Source organism: Panicum hallii, chromosome 3, assembly GCF_002211085.1.
Source record: "Panicum hallii strain FIL2 chromosome 3, PHallii_v3.1, whole genome shotgun sequence".
NCBI classification, from domain to species: Eukaryota; Viridiplantae; Streptophyta; class Magnoliopsida; order Poales; family Poaceae; genus Panicum; species Panicum hallii.
In genome coordinates, this window is record NC_038044.1 from 11,449,468 (window position 1) to 11,467,537 (window position 18,070).

The window sequence follows — 18,070 nt, forward strand, 5'->3', positions numbered from 1 at the left end:
AACAAACGAAAACGATCAGCCTAACCTAACCTGTAATCGTAGCACTCAGCTGATTGGCTATTTTGGCTGACCCGGCAAGCTACGGCCAGAACAAAATCAAGCCAGAGAGAGAGTCCCTGCTGCTAGAGCTAGCTAGAGTACCGGCCGGGCTAGAGAGAGATACTCTGGGTCGACAGGGTCACAGGCACACGGGAGCCCAGCCCTGTAACTACCAACGGTCGTGGTGGGCCCCGCGGCTCCAGAATCGGGCCACGTGGGTCGGGCCTACCGGGGGCCTGTCGGCGGTATCCGCGCAGCAACGTGGTGGGGCCGGACGGCGCTCACCCACGACCCACTGCTGCGCCGGGCGGCCCACCCCCACCCCCGCGGTACCGCCGCTACGTGGCACCAGGTAGCGACGGTGCGGGCCCACCGCTGGCTCCGAGGATCCGCGCGCGTCCGCAAAAACTGGCCAGATTTGGCACCGTTTCCTCCCGTGCATCATCATCCAGGCGGCCGGAGCCCGAACCCACCTCTGTGTTGTTCCCTGTTGCCACGACGCGGCACATGCCGAAGCACAATAACCGGTCGCGTTACCTTTTCGCCGGGGACATGATCTGATACTAATCACACGCGCCACAAACTCCACCGCTGATGGTGCCATGAGCGTCGATAGATTATACTGGAGCTTCACTTATTTAGTCTGTTATACAGCAAGTCATCAAGGTTTTATATTGCCGCGCATAACTCTAGCAAAAAAAAAGACTAAAGTTTTCGTTCCTGTGTACGGCACATTCTGCAAGTTTTATTCTTGACAGCCAATCAGAATGCTGATAGTCCGGCCATGACTTGAGATTTTGGACGCGGGCATCTTACCTTTGGAAACTAGCATCGTGTAGAAAGAATATACGACGATTGTACGGTGCCTCTTCGCTCGTTCAAAGAGCCGGGTTTTATTGCCAAGTAATATTTGAGCGCGACTGAAAAAAAATATCCAAGTCGTATATTTTCCTGTAGGTTTCGAGCTCGAAGAAACGTACTATACGCTCAGCAACCAAAACGTAATGCATGAGAGCTAGAAGCAATGAATTCAGGCTCACAGTTTCTTCAGGACGTCACCCTATGCCCCTGTATATTATCCCTTGAGTTTTGCGGTGATTATCGATGTTGAGTTGGGTAGTTTCATTCTAGGCTTCTAGGATACTTTTAGCTCTTCAAGCTGGATCTAGTAACCTAGTATGTATACTTAGTGTGCCATTGACAAGCACACACTCCCTTGATTAATATTTGCACATTACTTCATGCCCCTATTTAAACTATTTTAAATTTTAAGAAAAATGAATTTCAAAACTATTCCTGCTGAAGAATACTTTGCGCACACCCTCTCCACTTTTTTCCATGAATTGAAAGATGCAGAACTAATTAATTCGTTGTAGCATGCTACTCCGTATATTCAGATGCATGGTAAAATCTATGTACCTAAAAAAGATAAAATGACTATAATTTGAACGGAGGGAGTTCGTACTCGTTAAGTTGTTGTAACATCAAACTATGAAAGACGCATATGTGTGGCCATTTCTTGTAAAACTCTCCATCAGCTGGTCATTAAGTTGTTGTACTAGCATGCTATTATTAACTAACGCTATGCGTATTAGCTATTTCTTGTAAAACTCTTCTTCGACTTATAGTACCTTGTTCTGACTAGAACAAATTAAAGAAATAAAAACGTCATGAAACGGGTGGACAACGATATGAGATCTTCAACGTTGATTTTTTTTTTGGAACACCGTACCAACACTACTAGCTACTGCAGTCCGTACGTTGGTCATGCATGGCAACTAAGCACAAAAGCGCGCATATCGGATAAGCTGATGCTTTTTGACAGTAGCTAGTGGGCTTGCATCACCCGTTAACCAGAGAGCACAAGGAGCTCTGCGTGAGCACGATCACAAGCACAAGTGAGAACGCATGCAGGAGTCAACAATAAGCCTCTCTCTCTCTCTCTCTCTCTCTCTGCCCTTTTGGCGCAAGGAGAGTCAACAATGCAAGCTAGACGTACGCACTCCCTTTCTCCGATTCTTTGCTCGCCACTATACGGATGGGAGAGTAGAGATCGATGGTCAAGTGCTCGGTGTTAGATCAGGCTAACAACAACGAACGAACGTACAGCAAAACAAAGCAAAAGGCCATCGCAAAAGCTCGAATTCCTTTGGGCGGAAGAAAAAGAATCATCTGATCCTGTCGGCACCACCCGTACGTGGCCACGCAGCACGATCGGAGGAGGAGCGAGGCGGGCGCGGTCTTCGCCGCCGCGCGTCACGGCGATGCAATGGGTGGCTATGCCGCCTTTTGGTTTGGGCGGCGCGCCGAGGCCATGGAACAAACCGCGCAAGTTCCAACCGAAACTAGAGCGACCCGTGGTCGCCCATGCAAAAAGCGCAAAAGCGGCTGTGGCGACGTCTGGACCATATTCTTACGTGCAGCTTGCCTCAACGCGTACTACCGGCCGTCGTACCGCTAGCTTGATTGGTTGATGCTTCCCTCCACCGTCCAAGGACTATGTATCAAAAGAGAATGGAGGGAGTAGTTTAAGAAAAATGACGGGTTACTATGGCTGATCCCAGGCTGGCCAGGCCAGCATCTTCTCTCACTTATTCCATCAGTTTGAGATCGGATCCTTCTTCTTCGGCTTCGTTAAGATCACGGTTCGGGGTTGAGTTGGCGACTAATCGAAGTCTAGTGGGTGGCTAATGGGAAGATCGTATAGCGGCAGGTTAGCAATGGTGGCAGATCTGCTGTTGATCGATATTACTGGAGTAATTTTTCCAACCACACTTCAATTTTTTTTACTATCACCTCTCTTTGAATTAGAGCTCAAATTGATCCCCTTCTATTCTAGGGCCTAGGGCTGCCTGGGAGCTAGAAGGAAGGCTATGAAGCACCGCACGGTGAGGTGGTAGGGATAACCGTGGGTACAAAAGTGGTGGTGCGAGGTGGACACAATGCAAGAAGCATAGTAAGAAAGTTGCCGCGGTGGCTTAAGATCTCATCGACCCGGCCATGTGGGGGTAGGGGCGCAACGGTTGCATTGGGTGAGGGAGGTCAGACATTCAAAGGAGTATTAGTAGCTGGCAAGAACAAAGAAAAGACGGGTAGACCGTTAGATATGTGGGCGGGTGGCTGAAAATTTGGATGTAGGAATATAAAAAAATATCTAGGTGTGGTATAACCGAGGTTGTTAAGAATAAATCCTTTTATCTTTATTGGAGCACAAAATACTGATGCGTACGTTACGAAGACATTATCTATCTTTTCTCAATTAGAAAAAGCTTTTTTATGAGTTTACGGTAGAAATATTTAAACTTGAGGCAATGTAATGCTCTGCAATAAGACTTGGTATCATCCGATCAAAGAAAAGGAAAAAGGAAAGAAAATTGCAGTATGCATCGCAGGGCTAAGCATTTGGCCGGTGGACGTGTTGTCCAGACTGCAGGGGACGTTCATTCAGTGGCTTGTCTGCCAGGGAGAAATGAATACCGTTTTGGTCCAGCGGAGTACGCCCACAAGCCCGGCATGTGCCGTGTCCCTGTGCTCGTAATTAAAATTATTGGGCCGGCACAGCATTTATATCGTATCGAAAATAAGGTTTTCCCCCACCTTGCCTTTTCACGCCGTGCATGCAGAAAAGAAGTGAGGGGGAGAGAGAGAGCATGCAGACCTGCGACGTGGAGCTATCTGTCTGGGCAAATGCAGCTACGCAGGCCATCTGAGCCGGGCGCCACCGTGACGAGACGAGATACCAGTATGAGAGTAACCGCCTAACCGGCCGGGTGGCCATCGATCGGCTGCTGCCATGAACAGCTAGGCGAACCTACGGCCCGATTAGGTGGTGGGGCTAAGGATAACGTGGATGCGGATGGTCGTCGTCGTCGATCTCGACGTGTGAAAGGGATAACGTAGTTTTAGAAACAATATCCACCATGGGTGCGCAGGACGGGTTAGGGCTCGATCAGGATAATGATGACCTCAGCGCCATTGACTAACTTGTTTATTTGAAGGTACGGTGGTGGTAGTACACGTTGTTTTGAACGATGTTTGGCTTATATTAATGAAAAAAATGAGGGGAACTGTTCGTGTTAGGTTTTACTGGCGTCAGAACCAGTATTTTTCAAGCTATGGCCAGTTCGATTCAAGTTGACATGTTAATTGAAACAAAACACCTACGGTGACTTTATCAATCTTTAGATATGTTGTTTCGATCTCTAGGAAACGTTGAGTGTCTGTACCTGTTTATGAGTGTTTTTGAATGTAGCATATATGTTTTGGGAAAAAAAAGTGTGAGCAGCAAATTCAGGAAGACACCTTCGATGGATCTGACGGCATGGCATCTGCCTGCTTCCTGGTGCAATTGTTGTCGGACGAGACGCGCTGACAGCGAAACACGAGTGAAGACGTGAATTACCGCCCTAGTTGAGAATCCACTTCACCACATCTTCTTCTCTGTCGGTTTAAAATCATAGCTGCTCACCGAAAACTAATAAATCTATTTTTTTAGGTCGTTATTATATTAGCCACAGCTTTGCGAATTGCAAAATGAAGGTAAAGCCTATTGTAATAATCCGGGTTAGAGAAGACGTACCTTCTAATTTGGCGCCAACTTTCAAATTTCAAATGATGCCCACCTTTTCTTTTTCTTTTCTTTTTTCTGATCATGAACAGAGCTATAACCACTTCGTTCTCCCGATCGCTCTACTACTTCCCTGTCAGCCTCCGATCCGAGCATCTCACAGCAAGCAAAAGGGTTTCAGTGTGCTAATTAACTTCACTACTAGAGGCGATCATGGCCTAACAGACCACACGCATATGTAGCGTAAAGAGTTCTCTGCTTGCTGAAAAAGATGTGAGAACCTGCAGATGACTGGGTCTCGCCGTGGCGGGGTAGTGTCAGATTGATCGAAGAGTAGCATCAAAGCAAATCCGAGCTGTGAAATGGTTGGCAGCCGATTGCTAGGTAGCCTGTACGCGGATCACGAACGCCTGCGCAGATTCGATCGACTGGGCCGGAGAATTCAACGAAAGAGATGGCCGGAACCCCACCGGATCACGATGTCGTTCTCGCGATCGACAGCGGAGCCGATCGAACAGTGGCACTATTAGTCGGCAATACCATCCATATGATAGATAATTCATCTTCTTCGCAAGAAGAAATAGGTAATAATTCATTTCCAGGCCGGGGCCACGCGACAGCTGAGCGTCTGAACGCCACACGGCTTGTCTGAATTCAGAAAAGAGGACTGTTTACACGTACTAGAAAGAGCTCAGAAACATAATGGCTAGCTGTGCTTTACTAGAATCCGATGCTCGCCCTGGGAACAAGCCTATAAAGTGCACGCTGATGGTGTGATTCGACGATGGAGATTTTATTACCTACTACTGCTAGATCATCAGCAGCAAGGGAATAATCGCTTCGATCGATGATCAGAGTGAAAGTGCCGCGTGTGACAGTCACTAGGGAGGAATATAACCTAAGCATTTCTTGTTAATGCCCGACAGCCAGAAGACATTGAACTTCTCCAGCAGGTCGCCGGGGGAACAGATTCGGTGCGTACACTGGGTCTTCCAAAGTCAAGAGACGGGAGCTTTGCTCCATCATGCTAAATCTGAACCTACGGTGGCCAAGTGATGATGGCCCAACAGTTACATATGAGAATATTATATATCTCAACGTTTGTGGCCAACTTTAGGTTTCACCGGTTATGTATTGGGTTCGTTTTGTTTGTGGATTTCACAGGCTCTCCACGGTCCTTCAGATGCAAATGATGCTTTTGTTTTCGCTTTGAGACAGGCAGTGGGGCCTAATTTGCCTATTAATTTAAGCGAGGAGGATGAGTTCAAATACAACACCGATCCAACAAATTTTTTTTTGAAGTAAAGGATCCACCATTTTTAATTGCTGAGTGAGCTTAATAATGACTACACGGTAGCCAATGGAAATCCTAGGTAATATAGCAGCAAACAAGAAATGTAATTTTTAGAGTATACAGAAGCATCCATGCTGGCAAAGTGGGATGTGATCGTATCAGAAAGATTACAAACAATCAATCCTACGGAATGGTTATGCTTAAGGTCGGTGAGAAACGTCAATGCTCAAAATGATTTAGAAAAGAGCACGACACGCCATCACACCGTTTCATCCCAATCGTTCCGATTCGACGAAGAAGAGTAATGGCGGAAAATGGAATTTTTTGACTTGTCAAACGCCCTTGGCACTGATTAGTTGACCCACATATTACCTGCACAAAAATTTGACTAAATATGATGCCAACCTCTCCTTACTGGCAATTTAAACTACTGGATGAATTGGTAGCTAGTTCAAACTTCTATCTGCTTAAATTCTATTCAATGACCAAGACTAACATTCTAGCCTTTTACTCTATTTTTTATTTTTTGGGGGTGAAAATAGTCCAAAGTTTCGAAATACACCTACCGACTTAGAAGCACCAGATGCAGTACGAGTAACTTTCAACCTGAACTTGAGGCCTTGAGTGCTGAGGGTGTGAGAAAACATGCACAGTGACAAGTGTGGTCCAATGGCTTAGATTTATCTGGATAAATTACACTACCGTACAAAAATATGAGAGAGAGAGAGAGAGAGAGAGCGCACTAGGGGGGTTTTGCAAAATTTCCGCGGTGGCAGTTTGAGAGAGGCACAGGCGCACAACAGACATGGTCGTAGTTTTTGTTGGTCCGCTCCGCTCCGCTCCGAACCTCCGAGGGCCAACGCCTATTTAACCCCATCCCCCACCGCACTGCCAAAGACCCCAACCCTCCCCTCGCCCCCAACCAAAGAAAACCTTGCATCTCCCACCTCCGCCTCGGCAGGCACTGCCTATCTCCTCTCCCCTCCCTCCCTCCTCGATCCCAAGGCGAGAGCCAGGGAACCCGCGACGACCGCGCGCACGAGCCGTTGCAGTGAGTGACCTCGCAACCCGCGCGCGCGAGAGGGGAGATCGAGCAGAAGGGGCCGGGACCCGACGAGCCGAGGACTCGAGGCCATGAAGTACGTGCTGGTGACCGGCGGCGTGGTGAGCGGGCTGGGCAAGGGCGTGACGGCCAGCAGCATCGGCGTCCTGCTCAAGGCCTGCGGCCTCCGCGTCACCTCCATCAAGATCGGTAAGCCCGCCGCCGCCGCCGCGGTCCCAACTCCCAACCCCCGTTCGTTTCAAAAAAAGGGGGAAAAAACTCCCACCCCCCGCGCTCTCCGCGCGGTTCGTTTGTGATTTCTCCCGGTCAAAATGAAGAAAAATAGAAAGAGGAGTAACGTCCGCTTCGCCTCGTAATGGCGGCCACGTGATCGCACAGGGCACGAACACCCGGCCTCCCCGTACAAAAGCCATCCAACTTTTTTTTAAAAAAAAAGTGTCCATGCGTACGTGTGCCATTTCCGTTTGGTTGTTCAGCATAAACTAGTCGCTCCCATCTCTCTCGAGATCACAATTTGGGGTTTCGCTAGGGTGCCTACGTTGCTAGGACTCCATTTCAAACATGGGTAGCAGCGGCATTTCCATCGTAATGGGGGCCTGATTTGGGTTTCTGATGGTCCACTAGTCTTGGATGGGTGGATAAGGCTTAATCTCATGTGGCATGCATGGTTTAGGCACCTGTATCTTTCCATGGTTTTTAACCAATTTTTTTTCTCTCTGGATTGTTGCTACTACCACTACTATTTTACCTTGTTGGCTTGCTTCTCTGTTCGTACTCGGCCGTGTACTGCACAGCTATTCTGTTTTTTCTTCCTGATGGCCAGCACCAATTAGCTAGCAATATTTGCAAAGTCGCCGGCCGCTCACTCTGGCTTTCCGTTTAAATAATCGCCCCATGTTTCGTTTTCCTTTGTAACCGCAATTACTCGTCGCTGCTTTTGGTGAAGTGGGCATCTGATGCTGTGCCAGCGTCATTGTCTCGGTTCCTTGGAGCACATGAACTTCTCAGTCGTGTAGTAGTTTTTTATTGGGGCAGTAATACAGGTCAAATTTGTCATCTCGTGCTCTGAAAATCTTGTCCTCACTTGGGAGTTTTGTCCCTTCATCCCGGCCAAGTGCTGTGCGCCTCTAAAAATTTCTCGGTGTCTTGACTCTCGGTTTACAGAACCATTTTCTATCCTGTCTCGTCACGTCCCAGCAGCTTCCCTCTACATGTTTTACTACAGGCTTCCCTGGTATACGTGTCTTGTTTTACTGATGAAGTGACTTACGATCTTAGACGCCATTTTTTTTCTTTCGTACACGCACTGAGTTAGTGCCGTCGAGAAGTTTTTCTGTTGTGTGTTTGGGATATGATATCTGAACTACTTCCCTGTCGCTGGTGTGCAGATCCATACCTCAACACCGATGCAGGAACCATGTCTCCGTTCGAGCATGGCGAAGTGTTTGTTTTGGACGACGGTGGTGAGGTACGATCGATTGACACTGCATACAAGTAGTTCTCTTCCAGTGCGCTGTAGTCTGTACACCAGTCGCCACCCCAGTTTTACATTAGACTACTGGAGATTCTAAGGCATCAATTTTTCTTAGACCAGTACAAAGTACACGCCAGCAGCTGCACGATATTGCCACATATTGTCCTCTCTGTTTTAAAACTTGAACTGTCACGGACTGGTCGTCTGTACTAGCTCTTCATACACTTGTCCTGCTATCCATTTTTCTCACCTCCACGTGTTAGAACTTAGAACTATGCTATATTTCTGAAATGTTTCTTTCCTGGGCTAATCAGACTTCATTTGTTCCAACCCTTATTGTCAAAGGTGGACTTGGACCTTGGAAACTATGAACGGTTTCTGGACATCAAGTTGACTCGTGACAACAACATAACCACGGGAAAGATCTACCAGGTGATGGGAGTAAACAGTCTATCTCAAAAGTCCACACGAGATTTTGAGCAAACTTGCTAGTATACGTGCTAAAAGTTGGGGTTTATGCTCACCTTGACATTTACAAACTGGGAATATTCGGTGATTTTTTTTCTTTTACAACACAGATTGGGTGCTTCTTTACCTGAATTTTTCATGGAGCCCACAAATCTTTTTCCATGTTGCTTTATTTACCCCTAAGATCTGCTGCGCTTCAATAATACATGTGGACAATCATCTGGGCCTTAGTCGGCCACTCCTGTCTGGGGCAATTGGTTGGTGGAAAGTACGTCAGGTTAATAGTGCACCAGTCATAGGCTTGGACTCATTGTAGAACTAGATGCTTCCTTTACTGTATCTGCAAGTTCTTGCAGAGATCTACTAGCAGTTGAAATTCGTTCATGATGAATTTATTGTAAAATGGTCCCGTAATGTGACTTATAATAGATAAGGAAATCCTGGGACTAATATACAGTTTAAACGCGGAAGGGTAGCTGTTGTCTATCACTTTGTAGTCAGGCAGCGTTTAGAACTAGTGGAGCATATATGCTTATATATATACCTTGTATGAGATATCCTAGTTTCCTGCTAATTGAACATAGGTTTCCTAGAATACAAAATAACTTCTATACTGGTTGGTTTCTTAGTATAACCGGTAATGACTTCTTTACTAATGCTCATACTGCAGTCTGTTATTGACAAAGAACGTAGAGGAGATTACCTGGGAAAAACTGTTCAGGTGAGGATTGGTTATCAGAATAGATGATTGAATGTTATTCTGTAATGACAGGAAACGTGCCATTTTTTTACACTGAATTTTCTAATTAGAGTCAATTCTGTTTATCAGGTTGTGCCACACATCACAGATGAAATACAAGAGTGGATTGAACGTGTCGCAATGAATCCAGTTGATGGCACAGAAGAGCCAGCTGATGTCTGTGTCATAGAACTTGGTGGCACAATCGGTAAAAATCCATTCTGTATCATTGCAGCCAATTGCCAAGTAGCATATTATTTTGCTCAATTGTTCCCATAGCTGCAAGCATTCCGGTGCAGGAGATAAAATATTTTCGCCGCATAACAACAGTGGCATTCTTGATGCAGGAGACATTGAATCAATGCCTTTCATTGAAGCATTAGGCCAATTTTCATATCGTGTTGGTAAGGAAATTGTAAACTCCCATAATTTTCTTCTTTACATATGTTTTTGCTTAAGGATGTTGCTTCAATCTTCATTTTGTTATTAAAATCAATCTCCTTCTGACGCGATCTTGTGAAATTTGTATGTCAGGGCCTGGAAACTTTTGCTTGGTGCATGTCAGTCTTGTACCAGTTCTAAATGTAGTTGGTGAGCAGGTAAGTTTTCTACTGATATGGAAGCACTGTGATACTTTATTTTTTCGAAACATGTTTTTGCTGTCTGGAAACATGCTGATATTTTTCCTTTACTGTCTAGAAAACGAAGCCTACCCAACATAGTGTCCGAGGACTAAGAGGACTTGGACTCATTCCTGATATTTTGGCATGTCGCAGTACACAGGTATCGTTCAGAACTTGTCTCAGTATTTTCATTTGGTGCCTCCTCTGAATCATTCAATGCTGACAGTGGCTTTATATGCTCTTGTGCTTTTTGGCAGCCACTTGAAGAGCATGTGAAGGTGAAGCTTGCGCAATTTTGCCATGTCCCGGTAAAAATGTTGCATGTTCAAGAGTTCTACAAAGTTAGAATAATGCAACAACAATGCTGACTTTGATTTTATTTGGCAGATACCAAATATCATTAATCTCCATGATGTCACGAACATTTGGCATATCCCTTTGTTGCTCAGGGTATGTCGCATGAAATTAGTTATATGCATGACTGCCAAATTTTCATTTCACACAGTTAACTATAAATGATTCTACTCTTTACAGGATCAGAAGGCCCATGAAGCTATTCTGAAAGTTTTAGACCTTCAGTGGTATATCATTGGACCAAAGTACAAGCTGAACTGGTTGGCTTTGTTTCTAGGAATACTTACATGTATTATTTCTTCTTGCATCAGTGTGGGAAAAATTCCTCGAGAACCCAAATTGGCCGAATGGACTGATAGAGCCAGCAAATGTGACAAATGTCAAACTCCAGTTAGTTTCTTGATCATTTGAGCTGCTATTTATAAATACCAAATTGACTACCTTAGCTTATAATAATCAGTTTATAATATTGTGGTGTAAAAATCTTCAGGTTAGGATTGCTATGGTTGGAAAATATACTGGTCTATCGGATTCATACCTGTCTGTTTTAAAGGTGACATTATGTTTTTATATCTTTGGCACAGATAAAGTTCTGAACGAAATGTGCAAATATGTTGGCCTTATCTTTTCCTCCCCCTTTGTCAGGCTCTTTTGCATGCATCAGTTGCTTTGAACAGGAAACTTGTGGTGGATTGGGTTCCTTCCTGTGATCTTGAAGATTCTACTGCAGAAGAGGTGAGTTTTATTTATGTTGGCCAAATCAGTTCTGCTCTTCTATGTTAGATGATTAACTGATAAATGGGGTTGGTTTCATTTTGCAGACTCCTGACGCCTATGAAAAAGCATGGAAGTCGCTGAAGGTAAGCATAAAATGCATTCTCTAGATATGCCTCTAGCCCACAATACAGAGATCTGAATGAGTATTCCACCTCAGGGTGCAGATGGTGTGCTGGTGCCAGGAGGTTTTGGAGACAGAGGAGTCCAAGGGAAAATTTTGGCCGCAAAATATGCACGTGAAAACAACGTTCCGTATCTCGGCATTTGCTTGGGCATGCAAATTGCAGTGATTGAGTTTGCACGTTCTATCATGAAATTGAATGGTGCTAACAGCACAGAATTCGATCCAAGCACAAAAACACCATGCGTTATTTTCATGCCTGAGGTAATTATTTTGCTAGAGCTGCCAGACTATTGGGTAATTCCTTTCTGTAGACAATTAGCATGTGTTTAAGTGACAATCACGCTCCTGCTGTGCTGCAGGGATCCAAAACCCATATGGGTGCAACAATGCGCCTTGGATCAAGGAGAACCTATTTTCAGGTCAATAAATGCAAATCTGCAAAGCTGTAAGAAGCATCCACATCTTCCAGCATTGATTTTGCTTCAGTTTTACATCTGGTCCCTCTCCTATACCATTTTATTTACTACGGAGATAATGATTTGAATTTCGAACCACCTTAGGTATGGCAATGCTAGCTATGTTGATGAAAGGCACCGCCACAGATATGAGGTAAATCCTGATATGGTCCCAGAATTTGAGAAGGCAGGGCTTTCTTTTGTTGGTAGGGACGAAAGTGGGAGACGAATGGAGGTATGATCACAAACATTTTTCATGAAAATAATTAACGAATTGATGTTCATGATCTAATATATTTGATTTACCACGTTGCAGATCATTGAACTGCCAACTCATAGGTTCTTTGTCGGCGCACAATTTCATCCTGAATTCAAGTCAAGGCCTGGCAAACCATCTCCGCTTTTCCTGGGTAAGTCATCCTCAAAATCTCCAGTTTTCCACTTGATTTTGCCTGAATAAGTGTTCTTTTCTTGTGAAAGAAATACAAACGCTTCAGCCATTAACGAAAACCTCTGTACGTTGGCAGGATTGATAGCAGCAGCATCGGGTCAGCTTGATCACCTGCTTCAACGCCCCTGCGGCGTTTTCAGTCCGACAGGCAGATGCATCTGTTTTCCCAACGCCAACGGACCTCAGAGGCTAAAAGTGCAGAACGGGCGCGTCATAAAGCAACTGAAGGGCCTGGTGAACGGGCCCTATCCAGCAACCGGCAACGGCGCCATTCCCATCTAGGCACAACGCTGCAAGGCGCCAGGTGTTTGTTTGAGATTCCCCGCGTTTCTGCTTGTTCTTTTTTTTTCTTTCCCCCTTCGCACGCGTTCTTCAATTCGACCAGTCCAACTAAAGAAAAGGGCTGTTTGCTCCAGCGACACGGCGAGCCGGTTCCGATGTTTTAAAGGAAGCATGTGGCGTACAAGCTGTCGCGTTGAGAGGCAAATTTAGCAGGTTAGCTAGGGTTTGATTAGTAGTGGTTATCTGATATGCTGGCTTATTCAGTTTGTTCGTTTGTCTGCTAAGGTTATTTCAAGGGCCGGTGATGTGCAGCTAGCTGTAGTGGAGCCTGCCATCTCGCCTGATTGTACATTGTAAAACAACTGCTACTCTCCATGTACTGAATCGGGATGAGTATAAGAAAAATGTTATGGGACCAACATGTTGTGTTCAGTCCTATATTTGCTGCTGGGGAAGTGCAATTCAGTCAGGTTAGCAAGAGTTGTCCTCGGCGGCTCGGCGCTGGGCACCAGCGCCGCCGCCCTACGGAGTCAAAAGACCGTCGCCGGGTTGCTGTTTACAAGTTACGACGGCCGGCTGGACAACTTTTGGTAGCCGTGCAATCTTCCGGTCGTCAATGCAGAAAAACGAGGTGCCAGAACTCGTTCCAAAACTCAATGAAACCGGATACGTACATACAAAGCGGCAATCAGAAACCATTTCCATCACACGGCGGACGTGATGAGTTCCCGGATTCTCGCCTGTACAGCCGGGTTTTCGGCGTGGCCAGCCACGTGATTAGCGATGCGTGACTCCTCCGATCACGGTCATAGAACTGTGGGCCAACCACGTGATTAGCGATGCGTGACCCCTCCCGATCACACGGTCAAGAAGTATGGACCTGTTTGGTTTCCACCCAAACATACCATGTAGGCATGTTGCCAAGCCAAGTTTTGGACACCAAATTGGCGGCCAAGGTTTTGGACAACTTTGACCACCAAAATGAATTGGGTACTAAAGCACGAAATCAATAACTACAGGCACTGCAGGAATGCGTCAAACAAGTGGCAGAACCCATTCCAGCAATGAACACGGAACCGGGTACAGATCAGGGAACAGCTGGAAACCATTCTGAATGGACACAAGTTCTTTATCTTTTATTGAAAATAACGGGCAATCAGGTACATGAGTTGCATAATCGCGAAATCCAGGGCAGTCTCTCATTGGTAATGATCTGTCACACTGCTGAGGATATTCGCGTTCAGTTCAGGCCTTCAGGATTTGGGCACCAAGGAAAGAAAATGGTAATGTATGAAAAATGACTCGAATCGTCGTACAAGTAAGCATCGCAGCTTCAGCAAGGATTTCATAAGTTGGAGTTGGCCGCCAGCCTTGATCTGAGCTCATCAGCAACCACGTCGATGAACTCTTCGGTGTTCAGGTAATGGCTCCTCGTGACACTGCAACAGACACCAGTGAGTATAAATTCCAGAAATGTATTTTGGCTGAAGATGCATGTGAATGGGGCTGTGAGACTGATAATGCAATCACATACTTTGAAGATCCATGAACAAGAAGGGCAAGGTCCTTGGTCATCTTCCCAGACTCAACAGCTCCAATGCAGGCAGCCTCAAGCTTCTGAGTGAAGTCAAGCAGTCTAGCATTGTCATCGAGCTTTGCCCTAAACAACACAAGGAAGGGGAAGGTTACAGCGACAATTGCGGAACGTGCAAAATTTGAAGGCCCAAATTGTGAATGAATCCTGAACTGACGCCTCTCAAAGCAGTACTAGAGCTGTAGCTAACAGTCATACCTGTGTGCAAGTCCTCTTGTCCACGCAAAGATTGAAGCAATGCTGTTCGTACTGGTTTCACCTCCTTTCTGGTGAACACGGTAATGACGGGTAACGGTACCATGGGCAGCTTCAGCTTCGATCGTCTTTCCATCAGGGCACACCTGGGATAAGGTTACACGAACCAGGTTAGCACCTTGTATTTACAAAAGTTACAGTGCTCTTCTGAAACCTCTAAACACTTGCAAAGTCTAGAAGCATCAATGTAAAATACACTCATTTTCTTCTTCTTCTGACCAAATCAGAAACAGTATGGCTGAGGAGTGGAGGGACATTTATCAGAAACAATGTACCAAAAGCAAATTTGGTATTTCCATTCTTGAATAAATGGGGTATGGCCTCGATTCAAAAAAAGAAGAAGCAAATTTGGTGACCTACCAATACTGATGTCATCAAACCCAATGAGCCAAAACCTGCAAAAAAATCATGGGGTTAATACAACACAAGTTAACTAAGAAGAAGCATGTAGCAAGCAAAGCACTACTCAAAACTTGAGTCCAGATTGTAAAAGCTGGCAGAAGGCAAATTATAACCTTGAGCTAAGAAATCGCTCTGCACATCTCCATCATAATTCTTGCAAGCCCAGACATACCCTCCTTCACTCTTAAGAGCGTATGCTACCATGTCATCGATAAGGCGGTGCTCATACCTAACAGCATCAAAAGACAAAAATGAGAAAAAACTCTCAGGGTTCAAACAATGTTAAAAGAGAGATGGAAGCTGGAATTATACCATATGCCGGCAGCCTCGAATTTGGATTTCCATCCAGCTTCATACACCTCCTGGAAAATATCCTTGAACCTGTAAACAAATCAACTATACAAATAAGCATGCTGTGGTCAGGAAAAGGCACAATCAGTATAATCTGACAAACAGGTTAGCAACACCAATACCTGCCATCATATTTCTTCAAAATTGTATTCTTGGTGCTAAGGTACAATGGCCATTTCTTCTCATAAGCAGTGGCCATAGAAGCCTCAGCAAAGGCATGGATGGACTGCATAATTATACAGATGCTAAGATGATGATTCACAAAAGGGGCACATGATATATGCCAAGTAATGCAATCACAGCAAATAACCAACTGTACCTCGTCAGTGTTGTACATGGACAATGCAACTCCTCCAGCACCAGTAAAGTTGAACACCTCCAGCTCGACTTGCTCTTCTTTTCCCTCTATCAGTAGCAAAAACAAAGGACAACATTCAAATTCTTCACAGAAATCGCTCAACAAAATTAAAAAAGTTATCATATCACGTACAAATTACAATTGCAATTAGGAAGTTTTAACAGTGAAAGCATTTCATTGGTTCTCAAATGTAAGTAGCTGTAGACATACCAAAAACCAATTTAAGCTTGCCGGGTCCCTTGATAACAGCATCAGTTGCCCGGTACTGATCACCGAATGCATGCCTCCCAATGCAAATGGGTTTGGTCCACCCTGAATTTGGCGACAGTTCGGTTTAGAAGACTAAATTAGATGAATGAGTAGCAATACTTTTGTCTTTGTCTAATACCTGGAACAAGCCTTGGGATGTTTTTGCAGATGATTGGTTCTCTGAACACAGTGCCTACAGGTAGTAAGCACAGGAATAGAACTGTCAGTCCCAAGGATTCTGGAACAAGGTTACATTCACAGTCTGCGCCAGCATCTTACCATTCAGAATGTTCCTAATTGTGCCATTCGGGCTCTTCCACATGGCCTTCAAGCCAAACTCCTTTACCCTTGCTTCATCTGCCATGGATTTGATGCAACGTCAGTCAAACAGGAAGTCTTAGAACCATGGTTAGCACATTTCAGCAGAACAATAACCCAAATGTACCTGGTGTAATCGTGGCACACTTGATAGCCACATTGTACCTACATAGAAATTTAGGAGCATGAGCAAGAGAAAACATAGGTGCCCTATGAAGCAAAATGATCAGCACCCGCAACAGCAAAGGACTGAAGTAACAACCGACAAGTAACTGACTGAGTAGAAGTAAAACACTTAAACACGTCACTTTCTCAAGGAAGTTCCTTTCCATAGCTTAAATCATTAAATGGCTGATGAAAAAGATTAAAAGGTCGAATCGAATATGTATATTCCACCATGCAAAGCTAACTTGTTTGACAACACCAAAAAAAATGATTGCTGGATTGTATATAATAATATTGAGTAGCACAAAGGCTTTTTCTTTGGTTTCCACTTCCCCCCGCTTTTTTTTTATTTAAGTGACAGTAATGTGGAATTCTATTTCTTACTTGAGTGTGGCCTCCGCAGCCTCCACTGTGACTTTGTCATCAGTAGCATCACGGTGTGGAAGTCCAAGGTCAAAGTATTTGATGTCCAAGTCCAAGAACGGGAAGATCAGCTGCACACAATTAATATCCGCAACAACCAGTGTAAGGAAACAAAAAGGTTTTCTCAAAGACCAACAGCGTGAGAAGTTAATCAGAGGGCAACGGATACGGAGTCAAATATATTTCGATTACCTTGTCCTTGATAGATTTCCAGAACACCCTGGTCATCTCATCGCCTGCACACCAAGTTCAGCAAAAAAAAAACGTGAGCGCCATGTTCCCGAAAGCAGACTAGTTGAATTAGTACGCGGTGTGGACCAAATTCCGGACACTAAGCGAGCTCAGCACATCTGATCCAAGGACGAAGGATCCACGTCTAGCAGATCTACGATATCTCCAGCGACGCTTCGACTAAAACAAGCTCAGAACGGTAGGAAGAGAGGACGCAGCACAAGGCAACGCAGACCGGCAGATCTGTTGTGACGAACAGGAGAGGGGGTCCAGCTTACCGTCCATCTCGACGACGGGGTTGGCGACCTTGATCTTGTTGAACGCCATGGCCGGCCTGGAGGGACGGAACGGGGGCGGCGAGCCGGCGAGACAGGCAGCGCGGTCGGATTGGCGTCTGTCTTGGAGACGAAGATGACGGAATGGACCGGGGGATCAATGGGAGGGTTTAAACGGAGGCACGGAGACACGGAGTGGCTCCCACTGGTCCGACGTGGAGATATTTTTTTTTCTAGTTCTAGCCATCAAAATCGGCGTGCCATAGTGTCAAGGACTCAAGAACAGTGGGGTTTTGAGGATCAGATACTGTGGGGGCTAGATCAAAAACTTGCAGCTGAAATGCAGTGGAATAGGGATTTATCTTCGTTCTGAACGGGGACGATATTATACTAGCAAACTCAACTTTTTCTTTTGTGTGTGTGTGGGCAGGGGGGGGGGGGGGAGGGGGGGACTCTAGCAACGAGGTTCCTAGTAGAGGCTTCAAACTTTTTCGGCGGTAATTTCTACCATCGATTCCAACAATACTCTCTAATTTTAGTTTCTATCTTTTTTACATGTAGAACCTACCTGTCATATCTTATTTTTTTCCTTTTCTATTTTTTCCTTTTATTCCCGATATATTTGTTTGTCTTAAATTCTCTGTATCACTCCTAAAGCATGTCTCTGCCTTGCGTCTCTCCTGTGTACAAATCACTCCGACTCTCTTTCCTCTAATGGCTCTCTCTCTCTCTCGCTCTC

At 45.3% G+C, this 18,070-nt stretch overlaps 2 protein-coding genes across 6 annotated transcripts; one reads left to right on the top strand and one right to left on the bottom strand.

Moving 5' to 3' along the window:
• The first annotated feature begins 6,787 nt into the window (after positions 1–6,787).
• On the top strand, positions 6,788–13,131 carry LOC112884320 (CTP synthase-like). Of its 5 annotated transcripts, XR_003227085.1 has the most exons (22): positions 6,788–7,152; positions 8,352–8,431; positions 8,783–8,869; positions 9,576–9,626; positions 9,735–9,852; positions 9,944–10,048; positions 10,179–10,243; positions 10,344–10,427; positions 10,525–10,575; positions 10,655–10,717; positions 10,802–10,848; positions 10,933–11,011; positions 11,112–11,174; positions 11,267–11,356; positions 11,443–11,481; positions 11,556–11,783; positions 11,882–11,967; positions 12,083–12,212; positions 12,294–12,387; positions 12,505–12,732; positions 12,845–12,923; positions 12,996–13,131. XR_003227085.1 is itself a non-coding variant. In XM_025949699.1 (21 exons), exons 1-20 carry the CDS (start codon positions 7,035–7,037, stop codon positions 12,708–12,710), a joined length of 1,884 nt encoding a protein of 627 aa, XP_025805484.1. In that variant the 5' UTR covers positions 6,788–7,034; the 3' UTR covers positions 12,711–12,732; positions 12,845–13,129. The 5 variants fall into 5 exon arrangements, 3 of the variants coding, with proteins under 3 accessions (XP_025805484.1, XP_025805483.1, XP_025805486.1); XR_003227084.1 differs by having other exon boundaries at positions 12,505–12,923; XM_025949699.1 differs by having other exon boundaries at positions 12,845–13,129.
• Positions 13,132–13,821: 690 nt separating this feature from the next.
• LOC112884321 (isocitrate dehydrogenase [NADP]) lies at positions 13,822–17,494 on the bottom strand. The gene is made up of 15 exons (XM_025949702.1): positions 17,335–17,494; positions 17,018–17,061; positions 16,787–16,896; positions 16,365–16,402; positions 16,199–16,276; positions 16,059–16,112; positions 15,881–15,982; positions 15,632–15,717; positions 15,435–15,538; positions 15,274–15,342; positions 15,075–15,190; positions 14,920–14,954; positions 14,503–14,645; positions 14,245–14,370; positions 13,822–14,149 (listed from the first exon to the last, which is right to left on the bottom strand). Exons 1-15 carry the CDS (start codon positions 17,381–17,383, stop codon positions 14,056–14,058), a joined length of 1,248 nt encoding a protein of 415 aa, XP_025805487.1. The 5' UTR covers positions 17,384–17,494; the 3' UTR covers positions 13,822–14,055.
• Positions 17,495–18,070: the final 576 nt, after the last annotated feature.